The sequence below is a fragment of the Lampetra planeri genome, chromosome 3, assembly GCF_965212315.1.
Source record: "Lampetra planeri chromosome 3, kcLamPlan1.2.h2, whole genome shotgun sequence".
Lineage (NCBI taxonomy): Eukaryota > Metazoa > Chordata > Hyperoartia > Petromyzontiformes > Petromyzontidae > Lampetra > Lampetra planeri.
This window is the reverse complement of record NC_136109.1, coordinates 19163578-19183714: the sequence shown is the minus strand read 5'-3', so window position 1 is coordinate 19183714 and position 20137 is coordinate 19163578. Positions and strand designations below refer to the sequence as shown.

At 44.6% G+C, this 20137-nt stretch overlaps 1 protein-coding gene across 3 annotated transcripts in view; it reads right to left on the bottom strand.

Annotated features, from left to right (window-relative positions):
- Positions 1-20137, bottom strand: part of LOC144739806 (receptor-type tyrosine-protein phosphatase S-like) — a 210430-nt gene that overhangs the window by 55607 nt on the left and 134686 nt on the right. For 2 of the 3 annotated variants that reach the window (XM_078622701.1, XM_078622708.1), the window contains exons 1-4: positions 15073-15238; positions 14731-14841; positions 4147-4277; positions 3214-3352 (exon numbers count right to left, since the gene is read on the bottom strand). In XM_078622701.1, coding sequence (XP_078478827.1) covers positions 3214-3352; positions 4147-4277; positions 14731-14841; positions 15073-15202 — 511 coding nt within the window. In that variant the 5' untranslated portion in view covers positions 15203-15238. Of the gene's footprint in view, positions 1-3213; positions 3353-4146; positions 4278-14730; positions 14842-15072; positions 15239-20137 lie in introns of those variants that run through there. The other variant, XM_078622715.1, reaches the window with a different exon arrangement.

Genomic DNA, 20137 nt, shown 5'->3' with positions numbered 1-20137 from the left:
GGAAATGAAAATCACAATATATATTTAAAAATATGTATTTATATTGCTAAAGAATTCACTGAGCTATAAAGATATTTTCAGAGATGTCCAGTCGGGGTGGGTGAGAACATTACAATCACAACCAATAAAAAAACACAATCGGAGTGAAAAGTACAAGAAAAGTCAACCATCTTCATCTACCAGACAAAGCCCACTGAGGTATTAACTTATTTTTCAAAAGCAACCTGGCCACAAATGATCGCTCAACAAAGTGGCTTATCATTTGGACATTTATAGCAGCAAAATTATCTGAGTAGTCTAAACGTATGTTTCTAAATGTGAGAGGGAAAAACCACAGAGGACCCAGAGAAAAAAATCCACGTGACCATGGGGAGCGAGACATGCAAACTCCAAATATACAGGTGTCAGGGTCGGGAAAATGGAAGGAAAACAGGAAACAGAGTAAAGCCGAACAGAAAATGGCTTGGTGACGTAAGAGATCGGTGCCAGAAAAATGTGCACTACTTGAGCATACTGGCACAGGGCAGAGGAAAGTGGAAACAAATGACGACATGTGCAGTGCACACCTACAGGCTATCTGCCCATGGGTCGTGATGATGACGATGCTGACGAAGACCACATTGCAACATCACCCCGTGTCATTGGAGACTCATGGTCACTCGCAGGCTGGTGCTGCGTTCACCTTGAACGGCACAGGGACAGCTGCCATTAGGGAGTCCTCTAGGCTAAAAAACAAAATACAGCGTGCCATTGGAATAATTAAGAGGATATGTGATGCAAGGTGCTTTGAGTTGCTGAGGCATATAAACCTATAAATGCAAATCATTATCATTTGCACAGTGTGTCTTTGAAATACCAAGCTAATTCCATGAAGACAAAGGTACCAAATTACAGATTGCAATTTTTGTCGAGTATTCAACATTTCCTATTATATTAAAACACAAATAGTGTGTGATAAAGGCATACATAACTTTCAAATGACAAGCAATATAATAAATTTGGTCTAAACGGGTGGTGGAGCAGGGGCGGAGTGAGGGTTACAATACAGGACTGGGACTGCCTGGAACGTGACATTACGCGGTGGGGAGACGCAGCCATCAACGAGTCGAATTGCTTTGCACGCTGTTTCACTATAAGCTTCGGGGGTTGCAATTATTAATTATTAGTAAAAGAAATTCTGCGGTACACCTAAACCCATCCAGTGTATGCGGGAAAGGGTATATCTGCTCGTGTTATTCAGAGGAGGGTCTGTAAGTGACAGAATAAGTTAGCAAGGCAGTCAATTAAGGAAGCGAACAATCTGTTCAGGGATTCGAATCGACCAAGAGCTGTGCTCAAAGAAACAGGCAAATGCACATGCTAATGGCGAGGCGTCAGGTGCATGCGTGCACGCATTCTACACTGGTGCGCAAATGAGGCTGCAGCGCAGCATAACGTTCCTTTATTCGAGGTGGTGCATTTTGTCACAGTTTGTTCAGGGGTTTTGTCATTTTCAAGAATGAGTGTGAAGTGTCCTTAGACAAGCAAATATTTCCCCAGCCAATTCAAGAAGTCATTTGACTGCCAAGGAATTCATATTCTATAGTTCTTTCGGTAAAGTCACGTAGATAGAAAAAAAAGAATAATAAAATTATTAAAATTAAAAGTGAATAAAAATTTAGAAAAATATTACGACGTTTCGATTGCAACACAAGCGGTCGTCCTCAGGAACAGGGAGGTTAGCCTCTGAGGGCAAGCTGCTTATAAAGGTTTAGAGATGGGCGGGGCAGCTAATGTTAATGTAGAAGGCTCTGACACCGCCAGTAGGTCTACACCAATCAAAGCATAGAATATGAATTCAATAAGCATCCTATAAGATATCCTTAACAATATACCATATTCCGTAACCATCAGATAAGTCACAATTGATTGACTGAAATCGATATAAATGCTGACAAATTGAGGCATTCAAGTGTGTGTGAGAATAGTTTCCAATTCGTGCACATTTCTCCTTGAGACAGCAAAGATGTGACAAAGTAAAGATGAAACAGTGCACACGAGAAGGTAGAAGGCAGAACAAACAGCAACATGTAGAATGTGATATGTCCTCAGACGGACAGATGAAAATATAAATGAGACTAGAACAATTGAGAAATGCCAAATATACAAACAATATGAATGGGAGAGTACAAAGGACAGATATGACAAACTAAACAATTTGATTTACCAAGTAAAGCCCACTGGGCTATTAGCTCTTCTTCAGAAGTGACCTGGCCTCACACGCTAACTCATCGAAGTGGATTATCATGCGTGGGAATTCTTAGTAGCAGCCAAATAATATAAATGCATGTTTCATCTTCTTGGTTCTTTCGGTAAAGTCACGTAGAAGGGAAATAATAAAATAATACAAATAAAACATAATAAAATCATTCTCACGACGTTTCAGCCACAACGCAAGCAGCCGTCCTCAGGTGAAGACCAGGTCTGTCGGGGAGACAGCGTCTGAATGAGGACGGCTGCTTGCGTTGTGGCCGAAACGTCGTGAGAATAATTTTATTATGTTTTATTTTTATTATTTTATTATTTCCCTTCTACGTGACTTTACCGAAACAACCAAGAAGATGAATCCCTGCAGTCACGAAAGCTTTAAATCGAAATTTAAATGCATGTTTTTAAATGTGGAAGGCAAAATCGAAGGACCACCAGGTGGAGAGACCATGCAAACTCCAAATATACAATAGGCATCGTCAGCGTCAGGATCAAACCGACACAGCAATCAAAAGGAGATAACATCTCGGCACATGGCACCCCAAGAGACACAATGCACTTGGTTCGTGTACGTTAAGAGTATTATGCGTTATGTAGTGTGTATAGTATGTGCATGTAATAAATATGTAATGCATTGAGCTGTCTTTTTAGGAAAACAGGTCTCTGAATGTGTACATGTTTCATGCCGCTTCATGCTTAAATATTGTTCAGCATGACTCATCTACAATTCGCTATGGGGATGCTTCAGCATTGCTGCTGCTGCTGCTACTACTGCTGCTGCTACTGCTGCTGCTACTGCTGCTACTACTGCTACTAATGCTGCTGCTGCTACTGCTGCTGCTGCTACTGCTGCTACTACTGCTACTACTACTGCTGCTACGACTGCTACTACTACTGCTGCAGCTTGCTGCTGCTGCTGCTACTACTACGACTGCTACTACTGCTGCTACTGCTGTGTATCCTCACCCTTCACGGCCACCTGCACCACAGCCTCGATGACTCCCAGCGAGGACATGGCCACACACGTGTAGTTGTTGCTGCTTCTCACGTCCGTGAGCTGCAGCATGTTCAGTCCGATAGGCATCTCGTCGGCTGGGGTCAGAGCCTGCGGCAAGTCGGGCAGAAGTTTGGGAAACATACAATGGGAGTGATTTGCCCTCTCACCACATATTTTTGAAAGGAGACAAGATACGTTTTGCTCTACCCACCCCAAAAATTGGCTTCATGGGCTGCTTACCTACCAACTCGTGGCTGCTTACCTACCAACTTGAAAACGAATTCCATGTGACCACGACTATATCCACAATCGCGTCCACAACCGCGTCCACAACCAGGGGTTTAATGACCAAACCTCTTTCTGTGATTAGACAAACTGCCGCGATTCAGGGTCCTGAGCTGCTTCAAGAACCAACAATTTATTTGAAACTATGATAAATGTAGCAACCCCGAGTAACTGCAGAGTTCCATGTGAACCCATTATAACATATAATCATTTAAATAAAAATACACTTATTCTTACTTGAGTTTGGGAATCAATGTTAATCAATTAATTTATGCATCATTCTGATTTTGTATGGCAATGTGAAATTTGCAACATTATTTGTATACATCAAGGTTATTAAGCCGTTGTCTGACACATAATGCAACACATGTAAATATAGTTACACATTTACAAACGTAGGTTATCAATATGCTGTTGTAGTGAACTTCTAGTAAATAAAAGATCCTGACGTTTAAGCTAAAGGGCACTATTGTTTTTAACTAACCTGTTATTTCATTCATAAAAATATAGACAGTGTACACAAGACTCTGATCACAAAACCCAGTCTCCTCGATCTGAGACCGATTTCAAAACCCAGTCTCCTGGAGTCAAGTATCGTGAGACCCGGGCTGCCTCACCTGCGTGCCAAGCATCCACTTGACGAAGGGCATGGGGGAGCCCATGGCCACACAAGTGATGTTGATGCTACCGCCAGGCACCACCTCCTGGTTGGTTGGGACGATGGTGAAGCGAGGGGGGATGGTTCGCACTGCACGACAGATGCACAGAACACTGTGGGTGCATGGCACACATGTCTACATACAAGAGACGTACATGCACAAACAGGAGACATATGCATGCACATACCGGGGCACACACACATGGGCACACACATGCTGGATATGCACAAACTAATACACATACAGGGCACACACATGTACAGAAAACACATAACACAAGAGAGAAGGCAGGGTTGTATCCATGCACGTACAGGAGACACAAACACGAGACGAACACATACAGGCATGGGAGACATACACACACTTACATTTGTGAGACAAACACATAGGCACACACATATAGGATACAACGGGTACATACTTAACAAACAACAGTGTACAGATACCAGCAAACTGTTTAACCGTTACCCAATTATCCGCAAATTTGCATATCCGTGGTTGGCAAAACCCGATTCTCTATTCCAAATATCTGGCCATCCAAACATCCAAGCCCTGCATGCAATGCAAGTGCTGCTGCAGGTGGGCAGATGCTTTCGATGGATGGGTATGAGAAGGGGAGCCCGCTTGCCATCCTGTTAGCAGAGACTGCGTCGGACTGGTGCCTGAGGGGCAAGCATCTGATGATCGCGACCTCGTCCTGCGACATAAACCTTCGTCACAGAACGACCTCGAGGCTCCCCACGGCCTTGCCTGCTGCCGCGCCACATCTGGTTCGGTTTTGTCGTCGCATGTCACAGGTGGGCAGGGCTCTTCCAAATATCCACTCGGGATCACGGATAAATCGAGTTATTTGGCAAAATCCTTCTAATTATCCGGGATCTAGACCATAAATAAGTGGAATCATTCGGCAAATTCTTACAATTATCCGGAGAAATCCACGGCCCCTCGATTAAAGTCAAAGTCAATGCCCAGTTGGAACCATGGATATTAGGAACCAGGTACCTGTTCTCCCGTTTACCCCAGAGTTTGACTGTTGCAATACACACACACATATAAGACACATGGGGCCAGGAACAGAATGGGTTGAAGAAAATTCCCAATTTTGTATTCATATGTATGCAAGCACACTCAAACAATGCATACTTACACACAGATTAATGCACAAGCATGCATACAAGCACAAACACGGAGGCTCTCATACATCCACACACACACATATGCAGGAGCAAGCATATTAAAATGTAGATGCAAATGCACACACACAAAGCATGCACAAATATGAATACTATATAAGCACATATTTTAATATGCACACGTTAACCCAATGCATTCAAATACATTTACGCGTGCATTCGCATTGACACTTATTAGTAAAACATTAGCAAATGCATGCACATGCAATTTTATGCGGATATGACACATACGACATCAATGTGCATAACCCTAATATGTTTCATTAACATGCTCCCACACACATACGCACACACATAAACTCACACAGGCACGCACACACAAACGTACACGCGTACAGAAACAGGCACACACAATAGGCGCAAGCATAGACACACACAAACATGTACAAAACAGACAAAGCGTTTCCCTTTAGACTTATAGAACCTTGGGACAAATGGTGTTCGTGAGCACCTGTTAAGACTTTTGGTGGTGTGGCCAGCACCACAACTGGTCGCTTTCAGTGTTAATACATTGCATCAAGAACTTATTTAAGGCTGAGGTTCAGACACCCCTTGCCAGTGACGTTATTCATGGCCGGGAATTAGACTCAAGTCACTAGATTTGTAGCGCATTGCGCTAGCCATTACATCAAAGATGAAGATCACCTGTATAGCCTTAAAATACTGTTTGGGCAAGTGCTGTTAGCGAGCACCGATGCAGGCCGACACGGCACACGAGGGAGGTGGCTGGCCAGTTCCACGCCCATTTGCCTCTGTCTCACGAGTGGCAAGACATTTACACACCGCACCAGATACACATTTTAGGCTGAGTCGATCTAGGGTGAAGCCTAGAACCAGTTAATCAAATTATCACCGGTGTTGGTCATGAGCGGGAATCGAACTCCGGGCACATTCACACACATACATAGACAGACACTGGGAGACACCCAACTGTGTGTTTGTGTGTGCGGGAACCTGCATTCAAAGCAAAGTAATTAAGTCACACAATCACAAACACATGTGTTCGCATTCACGTGCATGCGAACAAATTAACTGAAGGCAGTGGAAAAACCAAGCCACTTTTCTGTGACCAAGAGTCTTGATTGAGATGTGGCTCTGGGAGACTGGGTTTCAGGATTAGAGTGTTGATAGAATCTGGAGCCTTCATTGAATCTCATCCTAAGACCCGGTTTCCTGCAGCTGAATTTCAATGAAGATTCCAATCCCGATGTGCGTTTTTCTGGAGCCGAGTCTCAATCAAGACATAACGTGGTCAGGCTAGCAGTGTCTTCTTTTAATAATGCACATGTGCATACACACGTGCGCTCTCTTGCATGTGATTCAGTGCACACAGATCTCCCTGTTGATGCATAGCAGCGTGCATATGCATCAAATGCACACATCAGTGTGCACGCACATCACAATGCTATGCCGTATACACTTCAATAAGTGCATATCAATATGTATGTATGTGTGCACGCACACATACATACATGTGGACCACATTGTGATACACAGGCAGTCACTTAATTGGTTTCCAATTAGAGGTAGGAGAAATTACTCCGCTTAGAAAAATATATATTAAAGATAAATCTGTTCTTCTTTTTCACTGCATCCTAAAGACATAAGCAAGTAAATAACTTAATGACATGTAAGATGATGTGCTGCTCTTGAGTGGGATAAAGGCTTTAATATAATAAACAACACCTCTTCGAGCAAAACATGGAATTGGAAACTCAATGATAGTGACCTGAATACATGCAAGCACATATTATAATCACGTACGTAATTGTAAACAGTCAGAAAGTCAATTGTTTCCTGCTCAAACGAGTTGTGGGCCCAGCACTCATCTACATTGTCGACCCTGAATCAGCAGTAACAATTTGACGTTCCTAAGGCAGGGGTCAGTCCCTCTAATAGAACCACTGTTGACTTCACAGTCATGGCATTTACATGCTGAATATGAACACATATCTATATTACACAAGTACAAATACACAATTAACATACACATTATTTGGCAGTGCTAATGAGTGAATGATTATTTAGCTATGTGCTATCTGTCAAAAGTATCCTTTAAGGGTGTATCTTACAGTGCCAATTAGTATTATGGTAAATGGAAAACTTTATGTATGTTATTTGTGTGCAATATAAATACGTTAATAAAACGCTGTGTGATATCAGAATCGCATTCCTATTAATGTGATCATTTAAAATCAAGTCAAAGTGTCTGCCCTCCTCAAATAATCCATGGGCGGTGTTCATCTATGCTGGTGGCCACGAGCTAGAGGGTAGTCATACCGCATGCCCGTGGCAGGGACCAGTCTATAAATAAGACAAAATACTGCTGACTTGCCAAAAAACGGTGCTAATCATTCTATTGACCGCAGAAGGATTATTGTGAGCAAAGGGTCATACAGCAAGCAGCAAAAAAACAATCGCCAACCTGTGCTCTTGATGCCAAAGGGAAAAAAAATCCCCAAATAGGAACAATGTGCTTTGATTTTAAACAATGGTGTACTATGCGTTGTATCACATAAACATCTTTCATGTGTAATGGATTTATCTATGAGCTCCTTTTGTCAGTATCAAGATATTGTATGATAACCGCTTAACATGAGTTATTAATGCTTTGGTGTTCGCATTATCCTTGAACTGTTTCGCGTTTTGGCAGCCTTTGGTCTCACACTGGTGAGACAAAGCCATAAAAGAGACGAATTCTGGTGAAGGCCAATCAGTTTCAAGGACAGTGCATATATTATTATCAAAGTACTATATTTGTTTGCACTTTCCCCCACAAGAAGTGTGGTTAATGCAGACTAGATGCCTTATAATAGGTGTCTATTTGGTGTTTGAACATCTTAACACCTGCATTCTTGCCGGAAACGTAACGGATGACTGAAACATAATTTTAGATAATTATTGTAGTTTATGATGACACTACAGTACATAACACGGAGTTTCACTCCCCTTCCATAGAATGTTGTGTACTGCACTTGTTTCCCGTGGGAACTCATTATGTATTTAGGCCTTAAGTTTGAACAAACCAAAAAGTTCAGATTGTTAACTGAAAAGGAAGAGTACAGAGAAATTGCACAACTTGTCCAAATGCCCCCTTTGTTATCCACACTGAATTATGCATTAGCCCCTTCTTAATATTGCTCACAGTCGACTGTGTTCCCAGGTACTATTAATTAGGCCCTTTCCCACCACTGCAACCTAATAATGACAACTGTGAACTGTCGATAATTTGTCACTCACTAATAATTATTTCTAATTATTAAATCAGCATTAACAATTATTAAATAAGCAATAATAATTCTTAATAATTATTCATGCTTATTTAATGTGTACTGTAAATGTGTTTACTGTATGCCATTCATTTTTACGTGTATGTTGAACCTTTGTCGCACCCTACGTAGCCAACCGTGCTAATCGGAGCCGAACAATGCACACGAGCATAGCGTCATAGAATAAGAGGGCTGTACAGTGGTGGTAAGTATTGCTCTGCAGTTATTGCAAGTGCCATCTGTTCCTTCACACAAAAAATGTTCCCTTGAAAGGGCATGGTACCCCACTGCTTTTAGAGTTCTCCATTCAACGTATAAATGTTGTCTCCAAATGACTAAACAGCAAAAATCCCCCATTACACTAAAGTAACAACATATTGACAAATAAAGCACAGAGGAAACAGAGTATTGGGCCATTCCAATGACAAATCAGCAAATGGCTCACACAGGAATTTAAAAACCCAGCAACATTGATACCACCACCCAAAAAGTGTTTACTCACAAACCCAGCAGGCTCTACATGTACTCACTTAGAAAATGTCAAAAGTATGTATTGGTTCTGTGAGTTTTTATGCCTATTTGACACCATAGAATGAGGCCTGTTTTCATGTCCAGTTCACACTACGCATTGAGAATTGGGATGGTGGTATGGGTCCCGCGCATGTCAGCAGCAGATGTTGGTCAAATAAGTGGGGGAAGAAGACAAGAGTGAAGAAATGAGCAACGGGAAGTCTGCGATGGCAGTCTTATAATAGTTCAGTATGACGAGACCTATGTTGAGCACAATTCACAATAAATGTAATCTGCTGTATTTTCGTGTCATTTTGTCCTGTGTATAAAGTCCAAGCGTCTCCCTGCTCCAGTCAGCAAAGGGCAGCAGCCATCTCCACTGGTGGCCATGGGCCAATGGTAAAAAAATTCCACATCCCTATATAGTGGGGATCAGTTCCTCCAAGCACTTGAATGTAGAAAAAAAGTAACAACACCTTGAATGCCATTGCACTGATTTAGGGTAATTTCTACTCTTCATGTTCACATATTTACGGTAAGTAAAGTAAACCTCGGAATGCTTGTCCACAAACCTCCTAATATTGTATTATTTTGATTTGTATACGGATAGGGCATGCAGTAAAGTCATAGGCAACAGCAAGCTTGCACTTACAACACATGCTCAGATTACAAACAACACATGCATTACCGACACATGCACAACAGACGAGACACGTGCAGTTGTTCGGACGGGCAAACGACGGTCGGAAATTTTTAATTAGATTATTTTTTTATAAAACAACTCCACTTCCCCCTACGTCAGAACCGTGTGTTGGGATGATGATCATGATGCGAAAGTGATGAAATAAGGAGGGGGGAAGGTGTTTTCTTTTCGAAATAGGCAGTCTCTGGTTTATGAAGGTCCGATTTACTACGATCCACATTTATGACATTAATATGCCACCATGGATCGATTTGCGACGCAGAAATTTGATTCACGACGCATCTTCCGACATGACTCTGAACACAATTTGAACAGAGTCAGTCTGCTTTCTATGTGACTTGGCGTGGAGCTTTTTGTTATTCTCAAGTGTTTTTGTGCATTTTTACCTCTTAAACCCTCTTAAATATGGCTGATGAAATTAAAACGCAAAGGAACATGATGCTTTTACTGTTTCTACGGGTTTCCAGGAACTCATTGTATCGTAATAATGGTGACCGTCTGTATTCAAATTCTCTAAATTATATTTCGAGTGCACTATTGGCATTGTATTGTAATGCGACTATAACATTTCCATTTGGAAATTTCTATTTGGAAATTTGCTGAAATATGTTTTTAACATCAACTCAAGTCAGAGGACTGCCAAGACATTTCAGTTCAAATAATTACAAATCTACAATAGGAATACAGATTTTTAATTCCCAGCAAAGGGTGTTGGTCACTTGGCAGTCATACTTTAGCCAGGCTCAGATCTTCTTGGTTCTTTCGGTAAAGTCACGTAGAAGGGAAATAATAAAATAATAAAAATTTTACATAATAAAATAATTCTCACAAATTATTTGAGAATAATTTTATTACGTTTTATTTTTATTATTTTATTATTTCCCTTCTACGTGACTTTACCGAAAGAACCAAGAAGATGAATCCCTGCAGTCACGAAAGCTTTAAATCGAAACAGGCTCAGATCATCAACTAATTACACTTGAAAACCCAGTTTCATCATAGGTGGTTAAACCCAGATTCAAAACCAGGATCTCAGTGATGCTGGCTAAGTGTCTATATCACATCCATTAGGGACCCATTGAGCCACCCAGCCACCTCCGAACCTGCGATTGTGGTGTATGCTGCTGAAAGTATGTAGTGACATGAACAATGTTCAAACAATTTGCAAAGTCACTTTGTAGTTTTTGTTTCTTAAAAAAACACACCAAAGTCATTATGAACAGCAGTTAAGTCCCCACTTCATATATCACCCTTCTATACACATTACATAACACATAACACAAAATGCTAATTGGCCCCACATTCCAATGCAGGAGATTTCTAATGAAGTTTGGAAATTCAACAAGGTTTCTGAATATAGGACTCAGAATACTGCATAAACATTCATATTCACTAGGTGTGCAATGAATTGGCTGAATTCCAATAAGGAAATAGAGTGATTTTGCAAGCTGTTTTGTTCGTTAAATTTAACTCTGATTCATACATACACACAACCACAATCATCTTTACAGGCAGCAAGCGCTGTTTGCGAGCACCTTTAAAGGCCAGAATGGGGCAGGAGGGGTGAGTGCTGCAAGTTCTAACACACTGCCGCAAATACTCAGTTGACCTAGGGGAGGCCCAGGACAGGTTCAGATAACGCTTGCCACTGATATTATCCATGGCCGGGAATCGAACCTAGGTCGGCGGGTTCGTGATAGTGCACGAACCACTGTGCCAACGCTCCCCATACCCACAATATATCCACAGGCACACAGGAATATTCACACTATGCAGGTGGCATTAGTAGATGGATGAAGTGGAGCGATGTGAACCTTACCCCGTGTCATATAGAGATTTTAACAAAAATAGCCCAAGTACGGAGGAAATTCTCGCTCACATGCACATCCCAACACATGCATTCAGCGTAACTTACACACCCGCCATTGTTGTCCTTGTCATTACACCGGTAATGTGTCTGCTCAATACGTAAGCGGTTGTGATTTATATTTAGGCATGCACATGCAACAACATTCACCGTCAAACGACCGACAATCAAAACGATCCTTGATTAAATTTGATTGAATTTAATATTTGTATTTCAAGAGTTTTTTTTTATTTGATGGAATTGTAAATTTAAACGGCGATCCCGCGGAGACCTCGTGCAATCAATAAAACTAATTTTTAAAATATATGTTCACCGACTGAAATTCGGCCAGAAGATCGTATGATGCATTTAGGAGGGGGGGGGGGGGGGGTACCCAAACGAAACCAGGCACTACACTAAACACACAGACACTGACCTTTTCGGAGTCCTGAAGGGAGATGAGGGGAGAGGTGGTGGTGGTGTTGTGGTTAGCGTTTTTATGACATGGAATGGGAGGAGGAAAAAAAACCCAGGGAAATGCAGAGAACGCAGGGGGAGAGGGAGGGATTGGAGCATTCGGGGAGGTCAGGGAAAGGGGTCGAAAACAACAACATCGAGGGAAAACATAGAGAGTAAAAAATGCCGGCATTCAAACGCATTAAGATACAACGCGATTCGGAAAATGACACGGGGATCCGTGAAGTTAAAGGCTGCCTCGAGATACTGTAGAATCCTGACACCATGCATGTGAAGACACAACGACCTCCTTTACAGATACAATTAAGACAATAAACGGCTCTTATCTTTTAGATACATACCTAGGGTGTGTGTCCCGGGTTCTCAGAGACAAGTTTCAAGCTTCGTTTGTGAGAAAAACGAATTTAAAATGAAAGTCAATCGCATGTGTTTCAATACGTCCCTTTATTGACATCACGAGAGCATTCAAATAGTTTTTTTGCACGAAAATTCACGCTCCTGTCAGTTAGGAACACAAAACTCAGGTATGTATCTCAAATATAAGAGTTGTTTGTTTATTAGGTTCCATCTTCCATGAGAGGTTTGTTACGTTTAGGCAAAGCCAATTTATCTAACAGGCATCAGAGCCTCTTTAAGATAACTTCACGTGAAGCAACAGCCCTGGAAGATGACGCCACAGACCCCACTGTAATAGAAGCCACGACTTCAATATTGTAAAAGGCCTCTCTCAGCCAACACTAAATGGCGATCAGAAAAAGAGTGGTGCACTGTGTGTCAATAAACCCATACTCAATTATTTTATGTATATGAGCTGGCCTCAGCCTAAATAAGTGAGAAAACCAATCTGTAATGTGTTATTTTCTAAATTTGTACTGTCATTGATTCATGGGATTCGATATTGAACTCACTACACATGACGACCTGCTTTTATTGCGGGTGGGTGGAGACCGAGATCCAAATCCGTGATCTCAACGCTGCCAGCTCAGTGTCTCCAACACAGCTAATATGAAACCTTTGAGCACAGCCATAGAAAGACACTCGGCTCCAGGGTTTCATCTGATGCCTCAATGGTGCTGACTTTGTATGGAGTGAGTGGCTCGCAAAAATAAACACGCTTTTATAAGTAACATTTAAATGAACCACCACTTGTGCCCTTTGTTTAAGTAGGTGAGAGCTGATTGAGATTGACCACGACACTGTGGTTATTTTTTAAGGAAATTTGACAACTGGGCTGTGATGTCACCCGTGGCTCGCAATGGCCTGTGTTTATCGCGAATAATGTCACAGGGTTTTAAACATCCACTTTACAGCAGATGACACATTGATTTAAAATAGCGAGTCAAGGTTAAGTCCAACCGGTGCAACCTGAGCCAGCCATTCCTAAGTTGAGGGCCATTCTTTCCCAAGGATAACCATTGTTGACTTCCAACAAGGTCGTACTAATTTTGTTGACCTTTGGAGGCATAATATGCTAAGTCAACCCCCATCGGATGTTGGTTGATCTTGCAACTTTATTCACGCGAGTCAACCGCAGCGCCACAAGATAATTGGAAAACACGTGGTAAAATATGATGTTGTAAATATGTTGCATAAAATGTTATTGCATTTAATAAAAACACAATTTCATATTCACTGTTTCATATGCACCTCTAAGTCACTGTAATACTGTACTGTATAATAAAATACCTAATGAAAATGAAAGACAAGGTGTCAAATTAGAGCTCAAAGTGGTAATATGTTTAAATATAATTAAGATATTAATCTCAAATTATTATATATGTAAAAATATTCCTCTTCAACATATGAAACCTTTAATTATAACCCACGGTAAATGAGTGAAACTGGCCAATCAATAATGAACGAGTCAGATCATAGCTCAGGTTATACCTTAACAAAATATGTATTTATGATTTATCAGCAGCTTAAAATTTCAGCGTTAAAACTTAACAGTTTATTTGTTCACAAATTAGCTCAACATCCTCTCATACGATTAACGAAAAATCCAACAAACAAATGGCTCTAATATTGTAGATACACACCTTGAATGTGTGTCCTAGGCTGTCCAAAATTAGCTTGAAGCTTCATTCGTGAGAAAAAAAGACTTTCAAGTTGTGGTCAAGCACATCATCATAACACTCTCGTGACATGATTTCACAATCAAATGATGCTCCTGACCGTAATTGTAAAGTCCTTATACTCATTAACATAGCTTTAAACTCATCTTGGACAGTTCAGGACACAGAACCTGGGTACATATCAAAAATGGAATAGCCTTTTGATCCTTGGATAGCATCTTCCTTAATTATTAATGTTTCACAAACTCCGCACAAAATAAAAAGTGCCTGAGCTGAGGCCTAAAGCAAGGGCAGTTTCCTAGTTTGGCCATGAAACCTAGGAGGAAGCTTGGTTGGGCAGACAAACGAAGCAAGCCCTAGAGACCTCACATCACTAAGCCAAACGCTTAATAACATCACGATGGGGTAAGGAGACAGCGTCGTCCTGGCTCAGACACAATCGACCTCTCACTCGGTTAAGCATTCGTACCTTTAACGAAGAGCTTGGCTGGCGCAGAGAAGCGTGTACCCACACTGTTTGTAGCCACACACTCGTATTTGCCTTGGTCCGAATCCTGGCTGTTCTCAATTTGAAGGGCCCCTGCAGTTACAGGGATGGCAAGATGAGAGGTTAATGATGATTGCGATGCAGTAATTATCATCATAATGACATGAGAAAGGTCCCAAAACAACGCTGATTTTAAGACTCGGTCTGCTGAAGTCGAGTCTCAAAAGGTGCCAGTTGACTTCGAGTTTAAAATAAAATCGATCTTCGGGCCTTCCATTGACAAGGAAGATATAAATGGGGAACGCATCGTGACATCAGCCTTACCTCGTATTGGAGTACTGCCTGTGAGAGACAGAGATGCAGGGAGAGGAGAGAGAAAAAGGGAATGGGGAAGATATGTTGAGAGGAAACACAAAACTACACAATGGTTACATAATTTACTCACAGGCAACATGTATCAACAAGCTAATGTACCATGGCAAAGTGGATAATTTACAAAATTAACACAGGAATTGAGTATCATGTGAGAACTCAATAACTTTAAACAAGCAGAACTAATTTTATTCTCGTAGGCGACGGTTTAATGTGACATTCAAAATATTTTCCTCCCTTATCCCTAGGACATGCTAATTATTATGTGGGTGACATTTTGTCACGACATGAAGACATTTAGAACCCTCACTAACAGCAGTAACATCACATGATGATGGAGAATGGCTTCTGCTTGATGACTCCCACAAAACTACAGTACGTAATTATTTATAAAGTTCATATTTTAACTATTGTTTTTTGACAATTTCTGTTCAATCGAGCTGTTGACATCTCGTGTGTTTGGGACAAAGCATTCATTCAGAATTATTGCAGAGTAATGCAACCCCGTGTGTTAAGAGAACGAGCACGTGGCAAGAGATTTCATAGAACAAGTAACTTTTTTAAACCTACGAAACAATGAAGGGCAATTTCTCACAAGTCTTGCTACAAATGTGTAATAAAAGACTCGACCACGGTATCTGGCTTGGTATCCTTTATTCGGGTTCGTCTACTTTTCCCACACGGCTCTCTCCCTTTGAGACCCTCCGCTCGGTGCCGACGCTGCTGTCGCTCCCGTAGCCTCTAGCAGCCTCGCTGCTGATCTCCTCGTGTCGCTCCCGTAGCCTCTAGCAGCCTCGCTGCTGATCTCCTCGCGCAGCCTCTCCGGCTGTCCTCGCTGCAGCTCCACCACTGCTCTCCCTCTCTGAACAGTCCCACTGCTGCCTCTTCGTGCAGCCTCGCTGGCTGCTCTCGCTGCAGTCTCGCCGCTGCTCCCTGGGTTGGTCACCGCTGGCCGACGGTGCCAATCCGCTCTCCGAGTGTGTGTGGCGATCTCGCCACTCCTCCCAGCCTTCGCCCTGCGTGGCCTCACCCTAGTCCAGTCTCCAACAACCCCCCTTCCTCTTCCGGTTTCTCCCCTTAAAGACCCGAACCCTTCTCCCACGTGACGTAACTCCTCCCCCCCGTGACGTCACATCCGGAAGGTCGTTTACGCCTGCATTACACCACCCTCCCCCGTAGAGAAAACCCAGCCGACCTCGGCTGAACAAAACTCCGAACAGTAATGCGGGCGAAACCGACCCTGACACACTAAAGGACACGAAGCATGCAATAATTATAACAGTAAGAACAACAACACAACATAACAATCAACGAAACGTAAGAGATTTAGAACGTGTGCGGGTCGCCGGCCCGTCCCGGACGGTCGGCGGCCCTCCCGCAGAGTGACAGGCCGCAATCCTCCTGTCGCTGTTGGAGGCCCACCAACGTCCCGTGTCCCCGAAGGCTCAGCCCCGGAGGTGTCCCGCGATTGTGCTTGCAGCGGGGTCGGAAGGGCTGCAGGGCTCGGAGTTCCCGCAGTCCTGGCAGGCACCCCCCGAGCAGGGCCCCTCGTCACCTGCGGTGTCACGGCCGGTCTGTCTGGAATAGGCACGACAGGCGCTCTTGCAAGATCAACGGACACAGGCAAGGAAGAGTCGGCAGCAACAGACCCTGGCAAGGCAACATCAGGAGATGACGCATCAGGTAGGGGAGCAACATATGGCTTCAAGCGCGACGTGTGAACAAACCAGCGACGAGATCCAATCCGAACACGTGCCGACTGCGGGTTGGGAACGTCGATGAGGCGGACGGGCCCTTGCCAAGGTTTATGCAATTTAGGAGAGGTTCCTGGCCGCACCTGCGGGCAATGGAGCCAGGCCAGGTCCCCAACCTTCCAGGGGCACTCCACCTTGGAACGTCGAGCATACCGCTCGTTCCGGGCCTGAGCTTTGGCCGTAGCCACGCGGGCACCCTCCCGCGCCTCCGTGACCCGGCGAACGGTGTCCCGAATGTAATCTGGGAGTGGTTTACCAGGTCCCCTCACACCGGTTCCCAACTGCACATCCATCGGCGGCACGTTTTCCCGACCATACATAAGGAAAAACGGCGAATATCCTGTAGCCGCATGAGGCGTCATCCGGTACGCCGAAAGCACCCCAGGGATGTGCAGATCCCAATCTGATTGTTGTTCACTCACCGTGTGGCACAGCATGGCAGACAATGTCCGATGCAGCCGTTCGACCATACCATCCGTTTGCGGATGGTATGTGGATGTCCGTACTTTCTTAGTCCCAAGAGCCGCGCACACTTCCGCCAATAATTTAGAAGAAAAATTTCGGCCCTGGTCCGTGAGGAGTCTCTCCGGCGCACCCTTGTCCATAACGTACCCGAATAGAAAGGCCTCGGTAATAGCCGCGGCCGATTGGTCGGGCAACGGCCAGGCCATCGGCCAACGGGAGAGGTACTCGACCCCAACCAGCAAATATTTATTACCCCTCGCAGATGGTGGGAAGGGTCCCAAAATGTCCAGTGCCACCAATTCATTAACCCGAGACACCTGAATAGACTGTATAGGCGGCACATAAGGATGTTTAGGTGGCTTACGCCGGGCACAATCAGGGCACGCGCGCACGTGCCCGACGACATCTGTCGCCATGCCGTGCCAAAAGTAATGACGTTGCAACGTCAATAGGGTCTTTTGCACACCCAAATGTAAGAGCGTGTCACAATGGAGAGTCCTAATTAACTCGTATCGCAGGGACGCTGGCACAACCAGGCGCCAGCGTTCCTGGAATCCTTCCCTCCACATGAGCAGACCATCCCGGAGAGCGGTTTCCGGCACCCCACCCGTACCCGGACCCCCACTCTCCACCGCAGACCGCTTCCGTAAGGACAACAACAACTCATCCATCATTTGTTCCCGAATCCACACAGACCGTGGCAGATTCAAAACCCCATCAGTCGGACCCGGCTCCATCGGAGCATCCGGCCTCTCGACGGCCAACGCAACCGGCTGAGGGGGAGATAGAATCGGCGTACACCTATGCGTCCCCGACGCGCACGCGCAAGGGGAGCGCTGCGGCAATCTTGAAAGTGCGTCTGCATTCGCATGGCGCACCCCCTTCCGATGGTGAATTTGGAAGGAAAATTATTGCAGCGTGTCCAACCAACGCGCCAACTGGCCGGATGGCTGATCCATCTTAAGAGCATACTGCAAGGCCGCATGATCCGTACGCACAATAAAGGAACGACCGTACAGGTACGGTCGAAATTGGCGTAGAAAAAAAACAACAGCCAAAAGTTCCCTGCGAGTGACACAGTAGCGGGTTTCCGCGGAAGACAAAACCCGGCTACCATACGCCACCACGCGCTCCACACCCCCTTTAGACTGAGACAACACCGCGCCAATACCTGTGTCACTCGCGTCCGTATCAAGAATGAAGGGGTGATCGAAATCCGGATAATCCAACGTCGGCGCCGTAGCCAATAGATCGCGCAGGCCCTGAAAAGCCGCCTCTTCCGGCGGTCCCCAACCAAATTTTCGTCCTTTACCCGTAAGGAGGTGCAAAGGCCTCGCGATCGTCGCAAAATTTGGAACAAATCTCCGATAATATGAGGCGAATCCCAAAAACCGACGTACATCCCCCACGGTGGCCGGAGTTGGCCAATCCCGGACGCACGCCGTTTTGTCCGGATCCGTGGCCACCCCCTCAGCACTCACGATATGCCCCAAATAACGGACGGACCGTTGCAGTAGGTGACATTTCTTTGGCTTGAATTTCAAATTCGCGGAACGCATCCTCGTGAACACCGCCTCCAACCGCCGTAAATGTTCATCAAATGTGCGGCTGAAGACGATATCGTCTAAATATATGAGACATGTCTCCCACTGCAACCCCGTCAATACCAGCTCCATCAACCTTTGAAATGTGGCAGGGGCCGCATTCAGCCCCATCGGAAGACAATTGAATTGAAATAACCCCTGCGGCGTACGGAATGCAGTTTTCTCCCGTGAGGGCTCGTCAAGGGGAAGCTGCCAGAATCCCGAAGAGAGATCCAGCGTAGAAAAGAACTTAGCCCCCGACAAGGCATCGAGGGAGTCGTCCATACGCGGCAGGGGATACGCATCTGCCACCAATATTTTATTCAATTTCCGGAAATCAACACAAAATCGCAATTTGCCGTCCTTTTTCTTGACCAAAACAACAGGCGCGCCCCATGGGCTGTTAGATGGAGATATTATGTCCGCAGCCAACATGTCATCCACTGCCCCCCGAACGTGTTCTCGCTCGGCCGGACTCATCCGGTGCGAGTTCAACCGAATAGGGGCAGCGTCCCCTGTGTCAATATGATGGTAAAGCAACGAGGTGCGTCCCAAATCCAAATCGTCGGAGCTAAACACATCCGAATACGTCAATAACAATTTATGAATCGCACAACGTTGTTCCTCGGACAGGGAAGAATTTTCCTCACATAAGTCGGCAATCCAGCGATTATCCGAAGCTACCGGCTCGGAAACACCAGCAACCACGCCCTGGCAGTGCAGGCAATCCTGTGCCGTAAATGCCGCAGTGGCATGTGCCACAACCGTACCAGCCGGGACACACACGTTTTCGGTACCCGCCTTGAGCACCTGCAAAAACGGTAATTGGTCCGGCCGGACGATGGTCTGCGCCCCAACCAGCGCCAATCCGGCCGTTATCGTGGCTGACGGTGACAACAAGACCCCAACCGCTCCTAGCCGATCAGGCAGGGGCTTCCGATACCGCAAAGGAATAAGCATCTGTGAGCCAGGTGGAATGTCAACGGATACTACGGATAACGCCTGCACCTGTGCGGCAGGAGCAGGTCGCCCCCAGGGCGACGGCAGAAACGAGATTTGACGGCCACCCGGCAATTCAATACAATTCTCATTAATTTTGATCAAAATGGGCATCTTAGCCAGAAAATCAGTTCCCAGTAAACAAGGAACTGCCAGAGATCTTGAAATTAACACAATTCCTGAGGCCGACACTTCCCCGATAGATATTTTAGCATC